The sequence below is a fragment of the Metopolophium dirhodum genome, chromosome 5, assembly GCF_019925205.1.
Source record: "Metopolophium dirhodum isolate CAU chromosome 5, ASM1992520v1, whole genome shotgun sequence".
Classification (NCBI taxonomy): Eukaryota; Metazoa; Arthropoda; class Insecta; order Hemiptera; family Aphididae; genus Metopolophium; species Metopolophium dirhodum.
Window position 1 is genome coordinate 11,577,511 of NC_083564.1, and position 25,144 is coordinate 11,602,654.

General features: G+C 30.6%; 1 protein-coding gene across 3 annotated transcripts in view; it reads right to left on the reverse strand.

Moving 5' to 3' along the window:
- Positions 1–13,830, reverse strand: part of LOC132944531 (unconventional myosin-IXa) — a 75,333-nt gene extending 61,503 nt beyond the window's left edge. For 2 of the 3 annotated variants that reach the window (XM_061013929.1, XM_061013926.1), the window contains exons 1-2: positions 10,335–10,436; positions 3,214–3,496 (exon numbers count right to left, since the gene is read on the reverse strand). In XM_061013929.1, coding sequence (XP_060869912.1) covers positions 3,214–3,496; positions 10,335–10,421 — 370 coding nt within the window. In that variant the 5' untranslated portion in view covers positions 10,422–10,436. Of the gene's footprint in view, positions 1–3,213; positions 3,497–10,334; positions 10,437–13,632 lie in introns of those variants that run through there. The other variant, XM_061013928.1, reaches the window with a different exon arrangement.
- Between the last annotated feature and the right edge of the window lie 11,314 nt (positions 13,831–25,144).

Genomic DNA, 25,144 nt, shown 5'->3' on the forward strand with positions numbered 1-25,144 from the left:
ATTCAAAATTATGGTTTTTATAACTACTTTATAAATATTTAAAAATTCCAAAAATCAGTATTTAAAACTACGTTATTGAAGAAATAAAAAAGGGTGAGTACCTAAGCTTGGTGAATCACCCTTCATATAAATACTAAAATGTAATACGATGTATGTCACTGTTTTTGGTGGGGTGAGTTATCTTATTAAAACCCATATTTACATCGCTCATTAAAAAAGATTCTAGGTGGAGTTGTTTTAGAAGTTTCTTATGATTAGTTAGGTCTTAGGTATATTGAAAAAAAGACAAATTAAGAAACTAAACTGAATATTTTCATAAATAATCACTAGTTTTTAGTTGACGGATTTCCGTGTATTACCTACTATTATGCGTGTTATACAATTTTTTTAAGTACATAATTCATTAAAATTAGAAAATATAAATACATTTTTAAAGTGATATTTTAATTGGAGTATATTTTTAATGGAACATTATTTGTATGTATTAAACCAATCTGGCAATATACTGTAATAATTGTAGGCTGTAAATCTGTAATTATTGTTATTATAGATGCTACTTATAACTAATTACTTATTTGTATATTTAGTATATTATTTTCCTATACTTTGGCTATAAAATAAATTGAGCTTATGCAGAATACTATACATGTTACATCCATAGTTTCACTGTTTCAGTATCTCCATCGTCCATGGGGAAATATAGGAATAGCCTTGCTTTATATTTCTACAATAGTGGTATAAAAACTTAAAAATTAAATTAATGACCCATTAACCATTGATGTTTTATATCTAATAAAAGCAAGTTATAAGAAATTATATTTGTATATTGTTTAACGTTAAATTTGTTTTCAATTACAATATCGATAAAGCTGACGTATTATAATATTCGATGATATTCTTATAAATCTTCTCTACTTAAAATTCGATAATGAATAAATTAACTTTAAATCTCATAGAGATGGAAATAAGGAGCAATACTTTTTCTAAATTATGATTGAAGGGACAAAAAAAATAACTAGGTACCTATTGATGCTATGTCCTTTTATATAATATCAAGAATAATAAATTAATATAAATAATTATTTTTTCAGTTTTTACTTTTTAATAAGTTAAAGTAAAAAATTGTATATTTTTATTTTTATAATACGTTTTTTTTTTTTTAGTTATCTATTCAATTTAAGATTTTTTTTTAAAACTCCAATAACAATATTTTTAAATGCATAATAACAGTATGCATCACACACTTTTATAAATTATTTTTTTTTAATTCAATTTAACACCAATAGGTATTGAACAAGCCTAGTAAATATAGGTTGTAAAATGTTTAACATTTAGTTTATTTTTAAAATAAATACTACTAAACCAATACGGATGATTGTTGGTATATTTTAAATAAAATAACGGAAAATATATTTTGATTATTTGAATATTTGATGATATGCATACAGACATAGTATCTGAAATATGTTATCTTTTACCAAAACACCATCGTAAAATAATGCAAATAATATTTATTATTCAGAATATTATTGTTTAATAAGTGTTAAATAATTAAATTATATAATTAAAATATAACAACTAATTAATAATTGATATTACATAATCGTATGGTTGTAAATTGTAACCAAAGAAAATAATCTGACAAGTTAGGGTTCCCACGGAGATTAAAAACAGTGAGTTAATGTATAAATATTCATAGGAAACTATTATACATATACTGTCTACTAACAAAAATATGATGATTTTAACCTACAGGTTTCTACTACCTAGCACAGTATTATAATAATTATTATTTTATAATATAAAGTACACCTTATTATTTATAATAATTTGATAATAATCATTGACATAATGAGGGTTATAGCCCTTCTGATCACCCTTGCCACTATATTAGCACTACGTCACTACCAATTCGACTTAAGTAATAATCATTATTATATTCTAACATTTTACAAACATTATTGTATGTAGTTGTATACCAGGAAATTATTAACACCAGAGAATTGTATTATATTTTTGATTTATTCAACAGAGTGTATAGTATTCCTAATGAACTATTTTAATCGATCTTATCTAATTCGTGAGCTAATCGGTGTTCTTGGTGCAATGGTGTTGTAGCATCCTCAGCGTTTTAGAGCTATAGCTTGTTATAATTATTTATAAAATATTAACAATTACTAACCAACCATAAGGTCTCAAAAAAATTATTCTTAATATTAACTAGATATTTTTGAAAATAAACAAAAAAATTAAATTAGGTACCTAATGTTGATTGTTGAAGTATAGTAAACCCATTGTAAAGTAGTTTTTATTAAAGTAATATATTATACCAATAGTTGCACAATTTATTAAAAATATGTTTTAAACATATATTTAACGTTTTTGATCATCAATGGTCAATAATAATTATTGATCTTCAATACAATGAAGTGTTTTCATTGTAGGATAATACTATAGCGTATTGGTACAATACTATAAGTCAATTTAACAAAGTACATAATATGTATCTATAGCATATTCTGTACAATATATGTACAAGTGGTACAACAAAGCCGTAAAATACGATACAATTAAATAAGATATTAAGATGGGACATTTTTCATTATGTTAAACTAAACTGTTTGAATTTTCTAATTACATTTCTGAAGTGATATAGTTTTCTATAGTATACAATTATATTACTTAATAAAATTTAATATTTAGGTAAATATTTTTAATTGAGTAGAGTATAAAAACAAAACCTAAATTTTTTTTTTTAATTTATAAAATATGAACATTATATGAATACGTTGCCAGTAAATTATATTTTATGATATTTTGATGATATTATGATACTATAATAGTCCCTAATCCATGAAAACCAGTTTTGTACATAATTTTAATCATGGAAATACAATAAACACAGTAAACAAACGGTACGACCACGGTGGAGCCTTTGGAATAGTAAGTTAAAAATATTTTATGACATGTGTTCTTTAGGAGTATTATTCGTTGTATAGAAATGGATACGGGTCAACCTCACACATGCACATAAAACGACATAACTGCTGTTTAATAATATTATGCGAAAATCAACACGAGTGTAATAAAACTACTTAACTCCTCGAACGCGTAATAATATTTCGTCAGAAAATCGCGTGTAAGCATCATTAATATTATATGTATTCATGTATTCTATATTTTTATGTGTACACGACAACTGTATATAAGTACCTGATTGTCGGCATTGCAGCAAACTCGTTCTTCCCTGGAACTTGCAAAAAAAGTCCGGTCGTATGTTGTAGGCGGCCAAAAAGTGTCGGCACAGCGCGGACACGTCGGTGGCGGTGGCGGCGTCGGACCGCAACTTTTGGCGATGCTCTGGTCGCGGTCGTAGCCTGCTGCTGCGTGTCGGTCGCGTCGGGTTAGGCGGCGGCGACAGTGCAGGTCTCCCACGGTCTTCGTACTTCTGGTCGGCTAACAGTATGGATTCGTATCTGACGGCGCACGGGGACATCTGGAAAACGTTTGTCGCATCGTACACTCTATAATATTATAATATGTTCAAGTATCATGCGGACATTATGCAATATAGTATTAGGACGTAAATCGAACGGAACGACGTCGCGGCCTTAAAAAACAAAACAAACAACAGACTATATCGATGGATAACAATATATAATGTAACGATGAAAAGTGAAACGTCGCGATGATAAGACGAGACTGAAATGAGTGGGCGAACGGTAAAATATATAATAATATCGTATATAAGTAATATTGTGGTCGAAAGCTGTACGTCTTAGCGCGTGCGTGAATCTGAGTACTGAGTCACTGTGTAAGTTGTGTGTGTGTGTGTGTGTGTGTGTGTGTGTGTTTGTATGTGTGTGTGTGTGCGTGCGCGTGTGTACGTATACGTCGGGGTAAGGGGTTAATAGGTTACACCCATCGTCGTACAAAAACGCACGCCGTTTTTTTTTTTTTTTTTTCTAATATGTTATTTAGCGTATATCGTTTTTAATAACAGGCTATGATCTCGATGGAAAACTGAAAACCGGTACCGTCACGAACGACGGACGCTATATTATTATACATGTAGAATATTGTATGTAATAGGTACCACGAGATTTCACCTCCCGCACAATACGCGCGAGCGAACCGCGTCGTCCGAATCGGTGTTTCGATCCATTGGGCAACGCTGCAGTTTATTATAGACGATTATTTTCACGGTATCTATACATAGGTAATATCGCTACGATTAATAATCATTTTTCGACGGAGGTACACATATCGACGCCTCCAAATGTGAGTTATGGTCGCCGGTTTAAACGATATAATGTGATAAGTATACACATGTATATTTTTATTAAATGATTCATAAAATCACGCTTCCCCTTCGTTTTGTATTTTCTTACAATTGAATGGCCTTGAACAACAATTTGTAGAGAGCAATATTTTCTACTAAACAAATTGTTAGTATAGGTTTCTCGTTTTCAATTACGTCGCAGACAATTTTTAACAAAAACAGTAAAATATGATCAGCATTTATTTTGCGAAAAACACTGGTTTAATCATTTGCCATCAAATCAACGTCAAGCTATAATTATTCTAAAAGCCTCAAGTATCACAAGAGAAAAAAAACATCACTTAGAGATTATTATACTGTTTTAAAACTTATTGCGTTAATAAATAGTGAAAACTGAAAAACGTAAATCAAATGTAGAAGTAGAACACGGTTTTTTGTAACAATTGTAGCGATATACTATTTTTATTTGTGAGTACAATTTCTTAAAAATATAATATTATAAAATATTCAGTGTGATGTGTGAAAACCTATTGTTGAACAGAATAATATTAATCTTTATAGTGGGCGCGCCTCTCCACATTACGTTTAATACAATATTTTCAACACACAATGACACCAACTCGTTCATTGTTTACCTTAAAAGTTAAAAGTACTTAAACGCATCTTATATTCATTAATATTAGTTTTACCGATAAAAAAAAATTTACCTATAAACATTAGTTAAAAGGCCAAATTCAGATGTTGCTAGTAAGATTAGTTCTTATAATATATTGTTTGCATGTGGAGATCTTTCTAACATAATTAAACTATAAAAATCGCATATCGTTATAACATAGGTACGCACACAGATTTTCGAAATTGTCGCAAACACACATTTTTAGCGTTATTAAATAAAATACAGAAGTAGAGAACACGTCATTGTAATTAAAATGGATAACAATATCAATAATAACATATCATATTATTAACCTTACCTAGCTTATGTCATTGATAATATTGATTTAATTATATAAAAATAGTTGTGACCGCACTAGATGTGCTAAAACATTTCGTAATTACTGATAAAAAAAAATAACAAAAACGGACAGTTAATGGGACATCGCGAGACATCGCCGACAAACTCACTGCGGTCGATACAGCCGATAATCAAAAGCCCGCGACAACAACGACGATGTCAGTTGTAAACGCGTTGTTAACGCTTATTATACTCGTGTATACGGACTAGTCTATGAGGACAATACTTGTAGTGTCTTGTATACATGTAATAATATGTAGGTAAAATAATTAATCGTGATAATATTATCATAGGTCATTCACGGGCGATATATTATTCTTTTAAGTTCGGGACCGATGTAAGATTATAATTTGTATTGTACTATACACACGTGCATCAGTGACACATCATTGTTGTGGTAGACGTAAAAGGGATCAATGGGTTAAGCGATGTCAATATTTTTCATACTATAATTTATAATAATACAGTATATCCGATTACAGCGCGGGAGAAGAGAAAAACCGGTACCCTCACTATACGTTTTACATTCAAACAGATACTAAATTATGAATGTAACAACAGTCCTCGCGTCGTTGTATATACGCATTATTATAATAATATAATATAATAAAAATAATAGACGAAATGACGGGCCGAATAACTATCATAACATTTAAATAGAGTAGGTAGCCGTTTACATAGGTACCTATTATATTTTTATTTGAACTATTTTTGTTTTTACTGCTCTCGACCGCGATGAAAAGCATATTAGGTAGGTTTACGTGCAGGTCTGATCGGTTCGCGAATAAGAAAATTTAATATACGGTATACCTGTGCGCGTATTAAAGTATTGCGCATTTTAAAGGTAAATTGAATCTACCTACCGTGATAAATCTACTCAACATATCGGATAAAATAATTTAACGATCGTCAAAACAACGAGTATAAAATAGATAAATGATGGGTGTATCGTTTTAAATAGCCATAAGGCCCATAACTCAATAATAATATGTTGATGGAAAATAGTATTGAAAAAGTATTGAATATTAAAAAAAAAAAAAAAAAAAATTTGGGTTACCAACTACCTATACAAATTCTAACTATTGCGTATTAAGATGTTTAACGAGAAATAAACACACTCGGACGATGATGACTGACGAAGACAAAATATTATCGCCTGATGAAAGTTTTCATTACATTCCAGGGACTGCTGCAGCAGATACGTTATTTTAATTTATTTCGTAATGGTTATGATTTCAAAAACTACGATGTTTGAAAATATCAGAAAATACTGCTGTTATCTCCTGTTTTTTAGTCGAAAAAACTAAGACGTGATAAACACGTCCAACTAGATTGTTATATCTAACCTATTTGATGATACCGAATCAATATTGTAATAGGTACATTTTAATAATACATACAAACGTATTCACTAGCGTATTTACGTTTCGAATACTCTAGCAATAACCAGTCCAGTGAACTAAAATTAACAATAAATTAATATTCAGAATTTTTTTATTTTATATGGGACTTCCGGAAATATTACTTTTGGCCTGCAGAACTGCGTAATATTTCTACTTTTTAGACACCACGCCTAATAACAATATGATACCATTATACCAATATCTATATTATTATTGTGTCAAATCTAGGTACCTACGCCGAGTAAAGCAAAGTCTATTAATCAGTATTAAAATTCAATTTGTTTTTGTATATACTTATGTAATAGTGAAAAAATGATATCATAATATCATAATATATTATGTATCATCTTATAAAATGAATGAAAAAAGCTGTACTTAAGTATACTTAAATAATATAATATGTCATTGTTATAACTATACATTTATTCGAATTTCGTTCCGAAAACACAGTAATTATATAACCATGTTGTGATCCATGCCTTAATTTGCTAAATTTATATCATTTTTATCTTTAACACACAGCGCCGATGAGAAAAAAAATAAGTAAAAAACCAGAATGTCATTATCATATTATTATGATGTGTATTTTAAATACATATTCACTTTATACAATAATACATAATATATGCTATGGGAATAAAATATAATATTATCATTGGATTTCAGTACACGATAAAAGCGTATACATGAGTAGCGTATATAGGTATAAGTGTATAACTGGTTTTTTTCCTAATTCAAATAATATGTAGTATATACCGCAATGAAATATTTGTAAAAATTAAACGGTTTTTAATACAATCACTAAAGTATGAATATATTATAATGTGTATGTTTCTTGTTGATTTATGTGACCATAATTAAGGAATATGCATAAATGCTTATTTTATAAATTTAGTATTATATTATAAGAATATTAAAAATATATAATTTTTTTTAGTAGGTATTGTATTAAGAATGCCGTGTTCATTAATCCATCAAGTCTTGAACTTTTAATTCAGTGTAGCTTAAATATTTAAAGTTTTGGTCTTTGGTGGTTTCATTGTTCATTCATAACCAGATTGGTTTCATGCTGAGATGAACTGATTAAAAAATCAAATCTTTGTGTTATAAAAATAAACAAACGACAAACTTCAAAAAAATTCTCTAGAAACAAATTTAAATTACATCGTATTCGAACTTTAGGTTTAATTTAATTTTTTTAATTTAAATTTTTGTGATTGTAAAAAAGAGATTGTGAAAACGTATTTTTGTTGGAATCATAGACCACACCTTCTTGTTAGTTGTTTCAAAAGACATAATGATAACCATAAATTTGGTTTGTAATGTACATGTACATTTAAAATCGAAAACTTATTTATTTTGTAGCGTTTTTAAAATGTGTCGTCTGTAAGAGATAAACACTTTAACTTTTGTCATTTGTTGGGGTTTCTAGGCTTTATAGATTTAAACAATAAAAATACATTCGAGATAGACTTGACATAATATAATATAGGCAACGTAGCCGGTTCAAAGTATACTAATATAAATATATAATATGATTATCTTAAATTTATCAGGTGCGTTACAACATTTATTGTGTTCTTATTTCTTTTATAGGAGCCTAATTTTATTTGTTTAAATATTTTGTTATTAAAAATAAATAAAAATGATAAATTATTTGTCGACTATTTTGTAAAATGTAAATAAAAACGGGTTTTAATATTTGTACATTGAAAGAAAAATCATACGTTTGTTTAAAATAAGTAAGTTAATACCCAATGAAAATAATTCTATTTGATAAATTGACTTATTAATTCACATATAGCGTAGGTAGGGTAAGTGATAAGATTTTGACGGATCTCAAAAACCAGTTTAGTTTTAACCATCGGATTTTAAGATGACTTAATCCCTATTTTATTGTTGTCTTCAACAATTATTAGATGAAATATGAATAGTTGTATAAATTAAAGTATATTATTTTGATTAACGATACAATTTCAAAAAGTTGAATTCATAGAGATTAAAACATACTAAAAATACATACACATCATGTATGTATATCATCAATAAAATTTGATGCGTGTAATAATAAATTAAAATATAATAAACTATTTTACATGTATTGGCAAAATCAGAAAAATAAAATGTTAACAATTCATAACAAAATTAGTTTGGCTAAATTTTATTTAACATATAAAAATTATGTCACATCGAATATCTATTATAATATTATGTGTTGACATAAAAATATGCATACAATATAATATATGCTTGTTGTATTTCCGGTAAAGGACTGACGGCTCGCGGGTCGTTTAAGTTTGGTATCATAATAATTGGTGTAATAATAGGTGAAAATAATAAACTTCTGCCTATATAATATTATCAAGCAATTTCGTAAGTAGAACCAATGAGTAGGTATAACCAATACATTATGAAAGGTTCATTAAATTATTATAGTGTACGATATACATTGATACCTCGATTGATACATACAACGTTCATCGTAATCGAACTTTCATATTATATTATATACAATTTTATTAAATTTAGTAATCTGATTTTCTTTCAAGTTAACTGCTTACAGTTGTACACTTATGTACCTATAGATATATGATAATTTAAATAACTTTATAGTAAATTAATTCAATAGACTTTTCATTAAATATTACTGTATAACATATTAACATTCAAGAGGTACCAGCGTTTAATTAAGATTATATACTCTCTAGTTTCTACTGAACTCAAACGATTACTTGAATATTTTATACTTAGAAACTTCGGAAAAGTTGATTTTTTTTTCAATAATATAACTATAAATTGTCGTAATTTAATAATAATAACAAGTCAACGATTATTTTAAATCCTAAAACTAGACTAATGTATATCTATTACCTACACTAATACAATATACATATACCTTTATTTGAAAAAAATAAAAATACATTTAAGTATACCAGTATTATACAATTATAGGTCCTTATTTTTTTCGCATAAAACTGTTACTATGTAGGTACAGTTTTACACAAGGCATAACTCTGCTTTTATACGACAATTTTCGATTAAAACGTTTAAATTTACTATTTATTATTATTATATTGTATTATAGGGCATTAACCGAGGTTAATACATATCCATACTAAAAATATTTGAGCAGTATACTATTATAGAAATCGATTCATCGGAACATTTTCAGTATCTATACAATAATTTGACATGTACCTAAGACGATTGCAAGTTGTAGATATATTTATAAATTTATAACCTACGAATCATGCAACAAGTCTTCTTTGATTTTAATTATTAACAATCTATAATTATCTACGGCTTGTACATTACCTATATAGTAGGTGAATACGATCACGAGCGCAGGCATCCTCGCGATAGTTCGTATATTATTATTATACGAGGGAGTAAATAATAATGTGTCGTCCATCAGAACATTAAACGAGACCGAGTTTAGAATGTTACGCCGAGAAAATAAACACAACTTTTTTTAAAATACAAAATGTTTTCCCCTCTGCGGGGTCGCACAGCTCACTGCGCGGACTGGCGAGTACAATGCAAAAACACTGAAAACTACGTGGTACACATTGAAATACAGGTATAACAATATACTATATAATATCGTGTTTACTAGTGTATGGTGTGTACCTACATGATAGGCATTGCAGAGACCGGACGAAAAGACGACGCAACGGCAAACGGTTATCGTCATAGATAGCAGCTGATGGTGCGGTAGCATCTGTGTCGGCGGCGGCGGCGAAGCGACGACAGACAAGAATTCTGATGTCGTCGCAAGTTAAAATTTATGGATACCGCGGTTGCTCCCGATGTCGGACGACCAATTTACAAGAACAATGGATCGAAGGACGCGGTCGCTATCGCTCGGGTTTCGTGCGTATCGACCGTCGCGCGGTGTCTAAAAAACCGATAAATAATAATAATACTAAAACTACTACTACTACTACTGAGCGCGTATATCCATTGTTCGGGACCGTATATTATAGATCCTAATGACGGCTACGTCAAGACAGTCGGTGGCGGTGTGTGTGTGTGTGTGTGTGTGTGTGTGTGTGTGTGTATATACATAGAAATAGCTGGTATATATAGGTACTTATATAGGTACTCCTGCAGCACCGGGAATATAGTGGGACCTGTGCGGGGTTGACATACGAGAGGGGAAAAAATACGGTCTTAAAATTATTGCGCATTTTTTTTTCCGCTCCGACATAAACCAGTTCTCGATCCGATTTCAAACGACGGTTTATATGCAGCGCGCAGAACCAAACGTAAACCGTCTCCGATTCGCCATCACACGCTGCACAACTGCATATACTCTCCTCGGTTTATATTATATTTTTATTATTATTATTGTATTATTTGAGCGACCCCCACGTCACGTCCCAAAGGTATGCAAGCTTTTTTTCGTTTTTGTTTTTCCATTATATTGTCGAACAACGCTCCCGCCAGACGATCGGCCGGCCGCGGCTGTCGACGGGATAATATTAATGACACCGGGTCACCGCGAGTCCGACAAAAGCCGCCTACAAATTATCGAAATGTTATCAGCTTCAAATATCCAAATCGAGCTGTTATATTGACCGTCATCGTATTATAATAATAAAATAATATAATGGTTCACATCGACCCCCTCGCGTTCGTGAGACTCGTGTGTTCGGGCAACGCGATGTATAGGTACGTATAAATAATATGATGTATACATTGATCTCCCGGACGACCATTATATTGTATATTGTTTTTTGAGGTATATGTGTATATCATTCAATGAACAATAACTAAACTATTTTTTGATTATCAATTCCAACAAATGGAGAATATCACGAATAAATTACGAATCTTTTCGACCTATCTATAAAATATATGGCTTTGAGAAATATGAATCGTAACTATAGTACGAACATTTTTCTTTTGATGGTTACCTAACACCAAGATAACATACGACCATTTCTTCTAAATATTAATCACTATTAATTACTATTTTTATAATACTACTTTAATTAGTGAATATTAGAAAGTTCGTAGTATAACTTATTAGTATAGGTAAGTAGGTAGGTACTCACTTCTCGTTAAAGAAGCAAGTTTATACAGTGGTATGAATATTAAAATTAAAAAATTAAACTAATAAATGTGTCTTTGCATTCGTTTTCTCATGTTAATTATGTATCGTATAGAAAGTTGGTCTTAAATAGCTGCAATAATTTATTTTTAATTGGAAAATTAAAACAATTATGCATTGTCTACGTGAATTTGAATTTTTCATTTTTCGTATAAGTTTCCAACATGATATTATTGTTATGTTATATTAACTACAAAATGAAATTGAAATTTAATGACGATATTCCTTAAAATTATGAAAGTTTAGTTTTTGGTATCTAATTAATCATATAGTTATATAAACGTATTCTCTTAGCATTGTAAATATTATGTGTTGGCTTATGAGTTATAAATCATAAACAAACTGACTTGACATTTGGTAGTGGATAAGTATGGAGCTATACGGGGTGAATCACCAAGTATTCTCACCTCCAATTTTTTTCTTTAATAATGAATTTATTAAAATTCTGATATTTTAAATTCTTAAATGTATATACTCGATCATATTTTGAAATTCTTAATTTTTTTGTATTGCTTCAGGAATGTTTGTTATAATATTTTTTTTGAAAATTTTGATGTAATAGTACCTTATTCAAAATTAAAAGCCGTAGTTACAAATTACAGTTTTTAGAAATTATTTATGTCGGTAGATTAATATTAATAACTAAAATGTTCAAAAAAAAAAAAAAAAGCCCCCATATCTTCCAAACTCGTTATCATCATGAACCTATTATCCTTAATAGTTATTAGTTAGTACCTACTATATATTAAATAATCCAAAATGTAATCATTTCAATTTTGATTCTGATAGCTACGTCAATATTTTAAAAAAATTATCTACCTATCAACTTACAGTAAATAAGGGGGTTATCATTAAAAACTCAGAAGTTTGTATCTCAACATAACACTCTTTCAATAGTAAAAAATCTGAAAAATTTAAAAAAATGTAGGTACATTTAAAATTTCCAAAAATTAGATTTTAAAAACTACATTATTGAAGGAAAAAAAGTGATGATCATGATGTTTGGTGAATCACTCTTTATAATAATATAATACAAGTCTAACACCATTGTAGAGATTTAAGCACGGATTAGAATATCGAAACCGGATGAACTTTAAAACACTCTTTAGAATTTTTTATTTAAGATCAATAATAGATTCATACGAAACAATGAAATATATTTCAAAACTGCAGTTGTTGTGATATGCGCGTAGGTCATAGGCGTTTGTTTGCCATTGTAAGAAAGAAACGGCGATTGTTTTTTTTCCGGAAAATATTGTATTTTTATTGTTGCATTCCTTGGTGTTCCTTAGTTCCTAAGTTTACGACAGTCGTTGCCTAGTCTAAAGAACACGGACGTCGTGTGACGTGCCCATGCGGTAGGCCATATTATAATGTTACACGCATATATATATATATAGACGGTTCAAGCGCGCGGCATTATCACGAGGTGCGGGATGTTAACCCGCATGTTCCGCGCGTCGACCGGCGGCGGCATAACTATACTGTCATGTAGGGCTCGGGAACATGCGACGGCGGATGACCCTACACGATCTCGCGTATGCAAGAACGAGAATTCGGAAATTCCACTGCAACGGTCGTCTGTATGATACGCAACGTCGCGGTGACGCATCGATCGATCTCTCGGACCAGCGACCATATATTACTATAATATAATCTGCAGGCCCGTCGCTAGGGCACAAGCGAATAATGCGAGGGCGACAAAATCAAATAAAATATATCGGCAAAGAATAGTGGCATTAAAATGCCCATTGCTTTAGGGCGAAATGTATCGAACGGTGGGTTTAATAATCTGTCTACTAAACATCGATCTTACCTGCTGTATGGTGTGTCGCACCGCAGTCACAGTAGTTGCTACCGTCGTCTGAGTCGCCGTCTACGCGATAACAACAACAATATCCTCAGTGGCGTTCGCGGGAGTCGCGGGCGGATTTCACGTGTCCCGCGGTTGAAGAGCGTGCGCGCGCGTCGACGACAAACAGCTGATCGCGCGCGCCGAGCACGTCGCCGGCCGGTGCGCGTTTCGTAAGTAGTAGTAGTCGTAGTAAAGAGCGGTGCGCCGTGGCCCGGCCCGACTTTTCCGCGCCACCAGTGGCCAACCGGGACCGGCCCGCAAACCGGTTTTCCGCCGCTGCTGTGGTGTACATAATGTAGAAGCGGAGGAGACGTTTCGTGGCTTCGACCGACCGACGCCGCCATCTGTTCTCTGCCGCTTGTCCGCCCGGACACCAGAAAAACGTCAAATGGGTTGGTTTTCCGCGTAAAACAAAAATCTGAAAAACAAGAAGAAGAAGAACCATCATATTATTATTATACAACTGGACGACGACAGACGAAACGGACGTCGTGTATTACACACGAAAACGCGTGATATCGATCTCCAGTGTATAAATCTTGTTATCGCGGTTGGCGAACAGCTAGTATACCGTCGAGAGTATTATAATGTACTTTGGTATTTTTTTTTTGAACAATTTATGCGATAGAACCATAGAATAGATTAAATGATGTGATAGTAGCGATATACGCCGTGTATTGCGTGTACCGCGTATAAACGCGCGTTGGCGAGCATAGCTGCTACCTCGCGTATATTATACGCCGCGCGCGAAACCGGTAGATCCGTAGATCAAAGATCTACTTATAATAATATTATATTATACAAAACACCTGCACATGTATGCGCCACACATCACACTTATTATACTATGCAGACGGCGCTTATCGCGGCCGGTGACAATAATATTAATACATAATACATAATATTATTACAGTCGACTCACGGTAACTCGAACCTTGATAACTTGAAATTCTCGATATCTCAATCAAATAAAATTCCCCTTCAAATAACAATAACACTTATGCCCATATGCATAGTCAAGTATGTGTCACATAAATTGACTATGCATAATATTATGAACATTAATATTTAAAATATAATCTCGTTAACTCGAAAATTAATTGGACGAGTTTTCGATATTTCGAATTTTCTTATCCAACTTTAATTTTTAGTACTAAAAATACGTAGTAGTTCATCAACACGTTTTGTAAAACTCAACCGGCAACCATAACAATCGTTTTATGTCAAATGAACAAACAATTATCTAACCTTAGACCAATTCTTCAAAAATGATAACTCGTAAGTAGGTAGGTATGTCATATTATGTTTAAATGTAAATTTGGATCTTTTTGTAAGCTACATACTACAAATATTTAAAAAATAAATGAATACTTTTTTAAGATATTGATAAATCGAAATTTTTAGTAAATCAGCTTTTTTTTGTCCCCCACAAACTTCGAGTTACCGAGTGTCGACTGTATTATTATTATTTTAATATGTATCACTCTTGTGGGCAATGAACTCTGTGCGGACGTCGTGTCCTACGTTTTTCGACGTTTCCAACCTGCCTGACATTTTTTTTACACACGCACACGGTACGCGACGTGTTTTGTTTATCGACGAATTTCGTGTTTATAAAGTGTTTACACGGTTTCTCGCCGTATAAAATGTCATCACGACGACGTCCCGGGATACGTGAATGTATACGCGATCATTTACATGGATTTCGGAAGGGGACGGATTTCTTCGGGATTTTATTACTGCGTGATGAAGTATCGTGCTGATACGTATAATATTATTATGTTATATTTAAACTCCTACAAAATGTGATGTTTTCGAAACATATGTTTTTTTCAGAATATTATAATTTATAATAATAATAATCTACAATATAGTATTATTGTATGCGACAGACGTACCGCGAATAGGTTTCGAACTGAACCGACGGTTATATTTTAAACTACTGTTATTTGGGTTTTCGGTTTTGATAAATATAATAACAATAATATTAAAACCATAAAATAAAATAAATTATTATTTATGATTTCAAAAATCAAGATAATTGATATAGAAGTTAACAATGTTTAAGAACGTCCGTGGGATGATCATAATTCAGAACCTGCAGGATATATTTTAAAATATACATTTTCTTATCTAACGTTTATAATCAAGTTACATCTTATGGGTTGTGATTAATTAAACAACAGTAGACGATGATTACATATAGGTATAATATACCACTACGGTAAATAATAATATACAAAATAATGTGTTCATTTGTATTATGACCCTATGGGCCATATGTGCGTGTTGCCTCACAGTATAATTTCACCGACCATTATAATATTATTATATTATGCTGACAATTTATTACAAAACGGTTTATTTAGTATTTTCATGGGATGCAAAATGTATTTATTCTTGAAATTTATAACAAACGTTTTTGAAAAACTGCTCGGCATGTAAATATTATCTTTATATTCCCTATACAGGTGTATTTTTTTCACATATTTTATTACAATTATTTATAGTGTTATTGCCAACGGCTATAGTTAATATTAATTTACATTTGGTGTTGTCACATTAATTTATTGTTTTACGTAAAGGACATTATTTATTCAAAACATCATAAGACTGTTAAATTATAACAACAAAATGTGATATTTGAATAAATAAATAAATAATTATTTGATCGCTAAAGGAATATGTAGTAGACGATAACATTTTAGTATTTATAGACTATAGTTTTACAACGAGTATAATATAATTTAGATTCGATTTTAACGTTGTATTTATCTGAGGTAAAACATGATAATATTCACTATAAATATTTACTTCAATTGATTTAATAATCGTTAGTAAAAAGATTGCATACTATAAATTATAATTATTATTTAAGTATGTTTTTTTCTAATCCAATATGACGATTTATAGGTTACCTTAGTTCGAAATCGTTTCTTCAAATTAACGTGGTAACCCGTATACACTATAACAGATCTATATAGTTGGGGTTAATTTTATTCGAGTAACCATATAGGTAGGTAGTTAAGGTACTGAATTGAAGAATTGGTGGGAGTGGTTTGCGCTTATGAAAGCTATTCACGATATGACTCTAAAAAAAACATTACTCATTTTAATTATTCCCGATACGGATTTTTAAGCTTATTTATTTTGAAATGCAAAGCCCGCATTCTATTTTTTACCGAATAAGTTATAATTACCTACTGTACTTTGTATACTTTATACTTACGCAATATATAATACCGGCAAACAGTTTGATTATTTAAATGGCTTAGTACTTCCAGTATATGGTCTCATACTCATAGTGTCCTATTCGCTGTTGCTACATCGAAAATCAAAATATTAAATAATAGAAAAGTTGGAATAATGTCACAATAAGTGCCATGTGCACCTAGTTATTATAAAATTTTAATAATTATATATACCGTGTATTGCTGCGTCATTCGTAAATTACAATCGAACGCCGAAATGGGTGTATTGCAGCCAATCACAATATAATATTATTAACACATTGACCGCCATAATATGATACCCAAAATTGGCTCTCACCAAACTTTGTCCTCGCCGCCACGGGTTTTTGCCATAGGTATTAGGTTTACTAAAATACAGTTTGACAATTTAAACAAATATTGATTAAAAAAAAAACGAATTAACATATTTGCAAGCTTGTGACACCTACTGAAAGTGGCAACACTGTAGATTTCAAAACCCAAGAGAAAATACTGATTATTGAGACCCAGAAAGCCAGGGGTATCGGCTGAAAATTATTTAACTCTTAGTAATTTGTTGAGACTCAGAATTAGGTCTCATGGCGGCTATAAGCCATATTTTGCGAAAAACCTCGTGGCGCTCAACGTGACACTGTCGACGTTGAATGTGTTGATATCGATTATCGATCCTCTCGCCTGTCCACCGTCTACCAAACACCAAACATCAACAATATTTTATAATCAAAATATTGTACACCAAATTATAACATGATCGATTAATTTTTACAGTAGATACGTTATGTGGTACTTATGTATGCTATAATATATTTTTAATTGCGTGTAGACGATTGTATATAAATATTGTACGGTATAAAATGTACACTATTATGTGGCATGTGCAGAGAGTACCACCACTGGCCATTGGCACAAAAGAGAAAATAAACGTATTAATTAACGCGGCGTCAAACATACATGTCATGCAATCAACACATCATGCGGACGTTCGAATATCCCTCTTTGGTTGAGGCAGGGCCGCGGGGGTGGTGGCGAGTGGCGTTAGGGGATGGAATTGAGTTTATTTAAACAAGAGTGACGAATAATGGTGACCTACTTGCTAAGCTATGGTATTTGTCTATTAAGGTAGGGTTGCGGCAAGAGTGGAAGCGAGTGGCTCAAGTGGTTCGAGTGGCATTATAGGGGATGGGATTGAACTTATGTAAACGAGGGCGACGAATAGTGGTAACCTGCTTGCTAAACTGTGGTATTTATCTATTAAGGTACGTTTTATCTGCAGCGTATAGCGTGACCACCGGTCCGGACATACGCCGGCGTCTATGACCCACTGTTTGACGCTGCATAGAAACCGTGCCTTTATATAAATTTCCGGTCCTATTTTTGTATGGAATTCAGGCATTATATTATATTTTTATAAATGTTCACTATTACAATCGAGTCAAAAACAAAAGAAATTTACGATAAACCAAAAAATATGTAGATCGATATAATATCTATACATAGGTACTATCTTGTACCAGCGTTTATATAAATATTTTAACAAAATAACTTTTTAAAACCGATTCGAAACTACAAAAAAAAAAAAAAAACTAACTTTTATAATTAAATTAGGTAAATACATTTTAAAAATACACTAACATTTATTAGTTTAGGGTTTATTATGATTACTTATTTATTTATATGAAAATATAAAATTCGGAATGTATATTCTGCTGCTACTCGCCCGGATAAGGCTCTATGTGTTCTAAATATTGTTAACTATAATAGTGCTCTAGTCCGGTCATAATGGAATGGACAGTTCTGGTAAATTGTAAATGAGCCAACACAATTTCAATCGGATTATAAGATTCTATACACGTAGAAATAATATTTAAAACATATTATTACCTTTACCGGATAAACCTATGCGCGTAACATAATATGAAAATATGAATAGGTAACTACGACCTATACTGCAATAATAATAATAATATATTATATTTACAATAGACGGTATTATAATTTCATATAAATATAAATGCATCCAAGTCTATACTAGTTTGTTCGCTTATTGTTCTATATATAAATATAATGCTTTGTCCGCATTATGTATATATTATACATTTATACTTAATCATAAACGTTTTTTTTCTTTTTCAGTAGGTAAGTATTTATTTACATTGCGTGCATTATACGGGGTGTAACAGGAATACCTGACAAATAAAATAACTTTTGTTCTAATCAATATTTTATAACTTTTTTTTTTATATATTATTTACAGATGATTACGTTACACGTATAGTCAGTGGCGTATCAAAGATTTTGTTTTTTTTTGGAGGGGGAGCGTTTATTACTCCTATGTTTATGTCACATCATATGCTAACACATCTGATTTGCTATGGGTAGCAGAACCCTTTGCCCCCTTTCAATCCACCACAACGAATAGTAGGTATAATATTTTCAATTAATTTTTTTAATAGATACTGAAAATAAAAAAATTTAAATCTGATATAATTTTTTTTTTTAAATATTCAAAAAGGCAAATTTGTAAATCTAGTTTTTAGAAAAAATTGTTATTGTAAAAACAATTATTTAAGTAGGTAGTGTAGTTTGTATTTTATAGATTTTTGAAATATAATTATTAATGTTATGTATAGTTGATCCAGAAAATGACCGAGAGCAATTATTGGTAATCATAATATGTAAAGGTCATTTTAAGCTCAATATTGGTAAACTCCCTTAAAAAGTATCCTATTTAGCTGTCTTTTTCTTTTTCTATTTCGGGTAATCCTCATACTTACGCGTAGACGCCTTTAAGCGTAAATCGTGTCGTGATCTCATTTACAATAATATCTACAATAATGATTGATAAACATAGTCATAACTATAGAATATTAGAATATGGAAGTAAACTGCAGCTGATATTTAAATTATTATTACCTACCTATAACAGTATACTAATATATACTTCACGATAACAATATTTATAATTCATATCAGAAAACAAATACATATTTTAATTTTCTTAACGTCAACTGCAGTGCAGAATTGCATTACAATGCAGCGATCACTACAGTTATTCACGACGCACGACTTGAAAGTTTAAGTATATATATATCTATTCCGGTCTGGATAGCACCAGCGAGTTACCGAGTTTAACTCGATGGGTCGGACTAATTTTGGTATTATATATTATTAAGTATTAAACTGAATCGTTCTAACCCATTTTAATAGGTTTTGAGATAATAAAACTTCTAAAGCTCGGTGGGACGGTACGAACTTTATTCGGCACCGTTACTTACATCCATTGGGAATTAGAAAACTAGCTTTCAATCATAATACTTACCACTTAAAGTACCTAACGCATAACCAAATATACCATATTATGATGCAGTATCGATATTCGATACTAATAAGTAATAACTAATAAAGATTACGCCAATATCAAAAAACACTGGTAATTACCTGGGTCCTGGGTACTAGGATTTATAGGTTACCTACTAACTATAATGTAATTCACATGCATCCTACTGTACGAACTTAATTACTTTAATACTGTAATGCTGTTTTTTTTTATTTATGTTCTGAAAACAAAATAATACAATTATCCATGTGTACAAAATTCAATCCTGGTGATATTGCGAAACGTAAAGTAATTTATTATTATTTACATAATATTAAAATATACCTATAGCAAGGCAAGGAATTGTAAACTAATTTAAACTGTGGATTACAAAAATGGATATATCTATACCTACTGAATATTTAATGAATTGTTTAATGATAAAATATTTAATAAAAATATTACAATTGTGAATATAATATGGAAAATGATTAATAAAATAAGTGGTTTTTTTCAGTTTTCGAGGGTCAATGGTTACATACACGTGTGGTATATTGTAATATGTATTGCATTAAGCATTCTACATGTTTTTTTTCGGAGTTCAAAGTAAAATAGCAGGTTCATTTTTGTATATAATTATTGAACTTGGCAACTGTTAAGTAACTTTACACGTTATTTGCGCCATTCGTACATCGACATAATTTGTTATTTCTCAGAAATCATAGGTGTTTGAACAGTAGACATTTGACAGTAAATAACTCATCTGTGTCGGTCAATCGCGCGTTGCCGTTGGCCATATAGAATATGCTAAGATGCGGCATAATTCGTAATAAACATTATCAGCATACAGTGTTGTAATTCATTGGTAGGTATAGGTATGTCTTTATTAGTGGGAGTACATATTTATAATACCTAATTAATAAAACAAGGAGTGTTTTGTTTTTTATCAAAATACATTACATTTCTGGAAGATTATCAACTTTTTCACTCTGAGCCCCGAGGACGTATATGTGGCAATAATAATATAATATTTTCAATTTTATTTGGGTATAGTCACATGAAGTGTGAAGATAAATAATTGTCTGCGCCCGAAATGGATTAATATTTAATTATCCATGTGTATTTTCCCATTCATAGAAGTCGTATTTAGTTCTTCAACTATAAGAATTATATTGGAAATATTCGTTTGTCTATAATACACAATATATTATGTTTATAGTATACTAGTGTGTGAATTGAAGTCGTAAATAATTTTTTTTTATTAAGGGAACTTTATTAAACATTACAAATCATATAGACCACTCTGACCTATATCTGACGTTAAATATAATATGTGACCAAAATAATATAAATTTAAAAAATAGGTTAATACAAATCAATTGGAAAAATAAAAATAATACAATGAATATCATTGTTTGCATAATTTATAAACTCACGATTCTATTTAATTTACCAATCAGTATTATAGCGGTGTAAATATGATATCGGATATAAGAATTTGTTTATCATTTTAGGGCAATTCAATTTAAATTTGAAATACACATTATATAGTTGGAATACTATTACCGGTATATGATGATTAGAGTAAAAAAGCGAATACATTTGCTTGTTAAAAGTTAATAATATAATTATCAACATTAAAAATATATTAAACAACCAAAATTTGATTTTTTTTTCATGATTTTAGTGATAATCTATAGTAGGTGGGTATAACCTAGTGATAAATGCCTACTATATTCCTATATTCATGAACTGCTTATACCATCTGTTTCACTTTTATATAAAAATATTGAAAAAATATTTAAATGTACGTGGATCATTATAGATGTTACATACATCAAAATATATGCATATATTATATCGTTTATCATTATATATTAAGACATATTAAAAATAATGAAATATTGTATTAGATAAAACCGAACGTGTTTTTAGACGTGTTGCGTTAGTAATATTAAGTATACAATCAGTAACTATACCTGTATTTCGCTTCTCATTGTATTTCAAAATGATGATTAGTATACGTTGACTGTTCAGCATGTATAGGTACTTAATATACATAACAAATCGTAAAACATAACTTCTTAAGTAAAAAAAAGAATAGATGATCGTAATAAAACAAGGGTTGTACTCTTTAACCCAACCGTCCCAACCACGTCTACGCTATTTACATTCTATAATCACGATGTGTTTCACAATTAATAGTGATCGTTAAATATATTATAGTATAGTATAATAATATATAGGATCTATATAATATATATGCTACCTGCAGTATTCTGTAGTTATATTGTGTAGTTAAATAGAAAGGGAAAGGGCTTTTTTAAAAAACATTCTAAGGTAAGGTGTAACGGAAGAGAATACGTCTTATTAAAATATTACATACAAACATATAGCTATATAATATGTGTACAAATATTTGTGGTCTTAGTTATTATAAAATATCCAGATGCTTACTGTATTTTAAGTAGTAAAATGTACTATAATAGTATTTACTTAAATATTGTTGACGAATATATGACGATATAGGTATATGGTAAGCAGGTATAAATACGCTATGTATTATTATGTAATTTAAAAAATAAAATAAAGAAAACGTATAATGCCTAGTTAAAGGAACATTAATATAAGTTTAAAAGTAAAAAAAAACGGGGGAGTCGCTCTGCTATATGTATAGTAGCAAGGCGTCGATTTTATCTCTTCATTGAGTAAGTTACTGTAATGGCCAATGGGTGTTTTAAATTTGAATTCAATGATAAATCATTGCATACAAAAAACGATTCTAAGCGGAAACAGACCTATTATCACATGATACCATATCATATGATAAGTCAGCCACAGTTAATTTTTAAGTTACAACAGAAATTGATTTCGCATATAAATTATAAATTCATGTTATTCCCTGTTATTAATTTTTTGTTTTTTTCTTGATAATTTTAAAAAGTGCTCGAAATTTTACTTCTTCCCTCACAAAATAACAACTCGATTCGAAAACCTACGACTTAAATGATGTTATACAATAAGATACAATAAGTGATAACGTTTACGCGAAAAAATAATACTATAAGACAATTTAATGATGATTTTATTGCCCAAACTGTATTTTCAAAATGTTATTAAAATTATTAAAAATGACTTAGATGATTTTAGCTTGTTTTTATTGTAATATAAATTTGTTTACTAGGTACGGGTACTAAAAAACGATTTTCATATACATTACTTATTACTTTTACTAACTAATATTTGGGCTAGGAGTATGTCGAGTAATCAAATAACAACTTAATTATTAATACATCACATATTTCGTAGGAAGTATATAAGGCATTATAGTGTATAGTGTATTACATAACGCTTTGTCTTACAAGTATATAACGCGTATAATGATAATCATTATTAAATGAAGTCTTACTCTTTACGCTTGCTTGATAATTTTGATACCTAGATCATATAAGTTGATATGGCTAATGGTGATTTCAGTGTTGTAAAGTGTCTGAGAAAAAGTATACAAATATTAATATTTGTTTTTATTTAATTGTTTTCTTAAAACTATTTTTTACAATACAACGAATAATAGTGTTTACTGAAAATTAAATTTATTGTATAATTGTATCTAATTATTCTCTCAATATTCGAGCCAAATTACATTTGCGGCAGTAGGTTGGATTTTTTTTAGCAACGTACATTATATTTGAATGCCAATACATATTATGCAAAATCTACGCAGAATACGACTCATAAAATTGTGCAAAACAAATTAAATTAGAATTTTGGCCTACTTAAATATTGAAGATAATGTACGAAACTACAAACTATGCGTATATGGTGTCCTCGGAAATCCCACACGTTGGTCGATATTATTGGTAACTGAGACTACAACTGTAATAAATGTGCAAAAAAATATCAAATTAGAACGAATCCTTCGTCGTCGTCGTCTTCGTCTGAACGATATCGAGCGCGAACAACACTCGGCGTGGGCTGCATCGGGAATAAAATAATAATATAATAATTATTGCTTTACGAATGCGCTGCGTTGGGCTTATCGGCCGCGGTGACCAACCTACAATGCCGTTCAAGTATTCGTGGTTGACCGGGTCTAGGTTAACCAGGTATATAGGTACACCCACCGGCGGCGCAGAAAATAGTAAATACGCATCTATACATACTCGAATGAATAAACATGATATAATTAAGGCGGCATATTGTACGTCGCCTCGGGGCCACCAGCGGTCGTCTTCGCCATACTGTAGGTAATATACGTTTGTATTTTTTTCACTACTCATTTCGTATACATTTATTATACATAGCGCCGATGCGTAATTTATATTAAACTTAATACATTACGTACACAAATGTTAATATCACGACAGTTATACGAATCTGAGAAAATATTGACTTTCGACACACATGCCGTTGCAGTGCACACAGCACGTGTGACATTAGAAAAATATGAAATCACTTTCGCGATAGCCGATAGACTTGAAAAAACAATGTTTATGGTAAAACATACACAGTGCATCTATACTATCTATATATACGTCTAGTCTATAGGCACCGCCGCCGTTGGAAGTTAGAACTAACTGTAAATATACATTCGATGATTCACCAACCATGCTCACCGCTTTTTATCCTTTAATATTACATTTATTCAAACTCTGATTTTTGGTTTTTTAATATTATGCTCAAAGGCTATATTTTTAAACACTTAGATTTTCATGCAGTTTAAGGAGTGTCATGTAGTGGTACTTATTTTTTTTATGAAAACCACCCTTTTGTGTAAATAGTTAAGTAGGTAGATTATATTATTGAAAATGTGGATGCTTTTAAATAGAATTTCTAACGCGAGTACCTTCTGAGTCTTTGTGTATTAATGATAATTATACGTTTGTAAGCTATGAGGGCTATGAGGATTTGAAAATTATAGGATTTA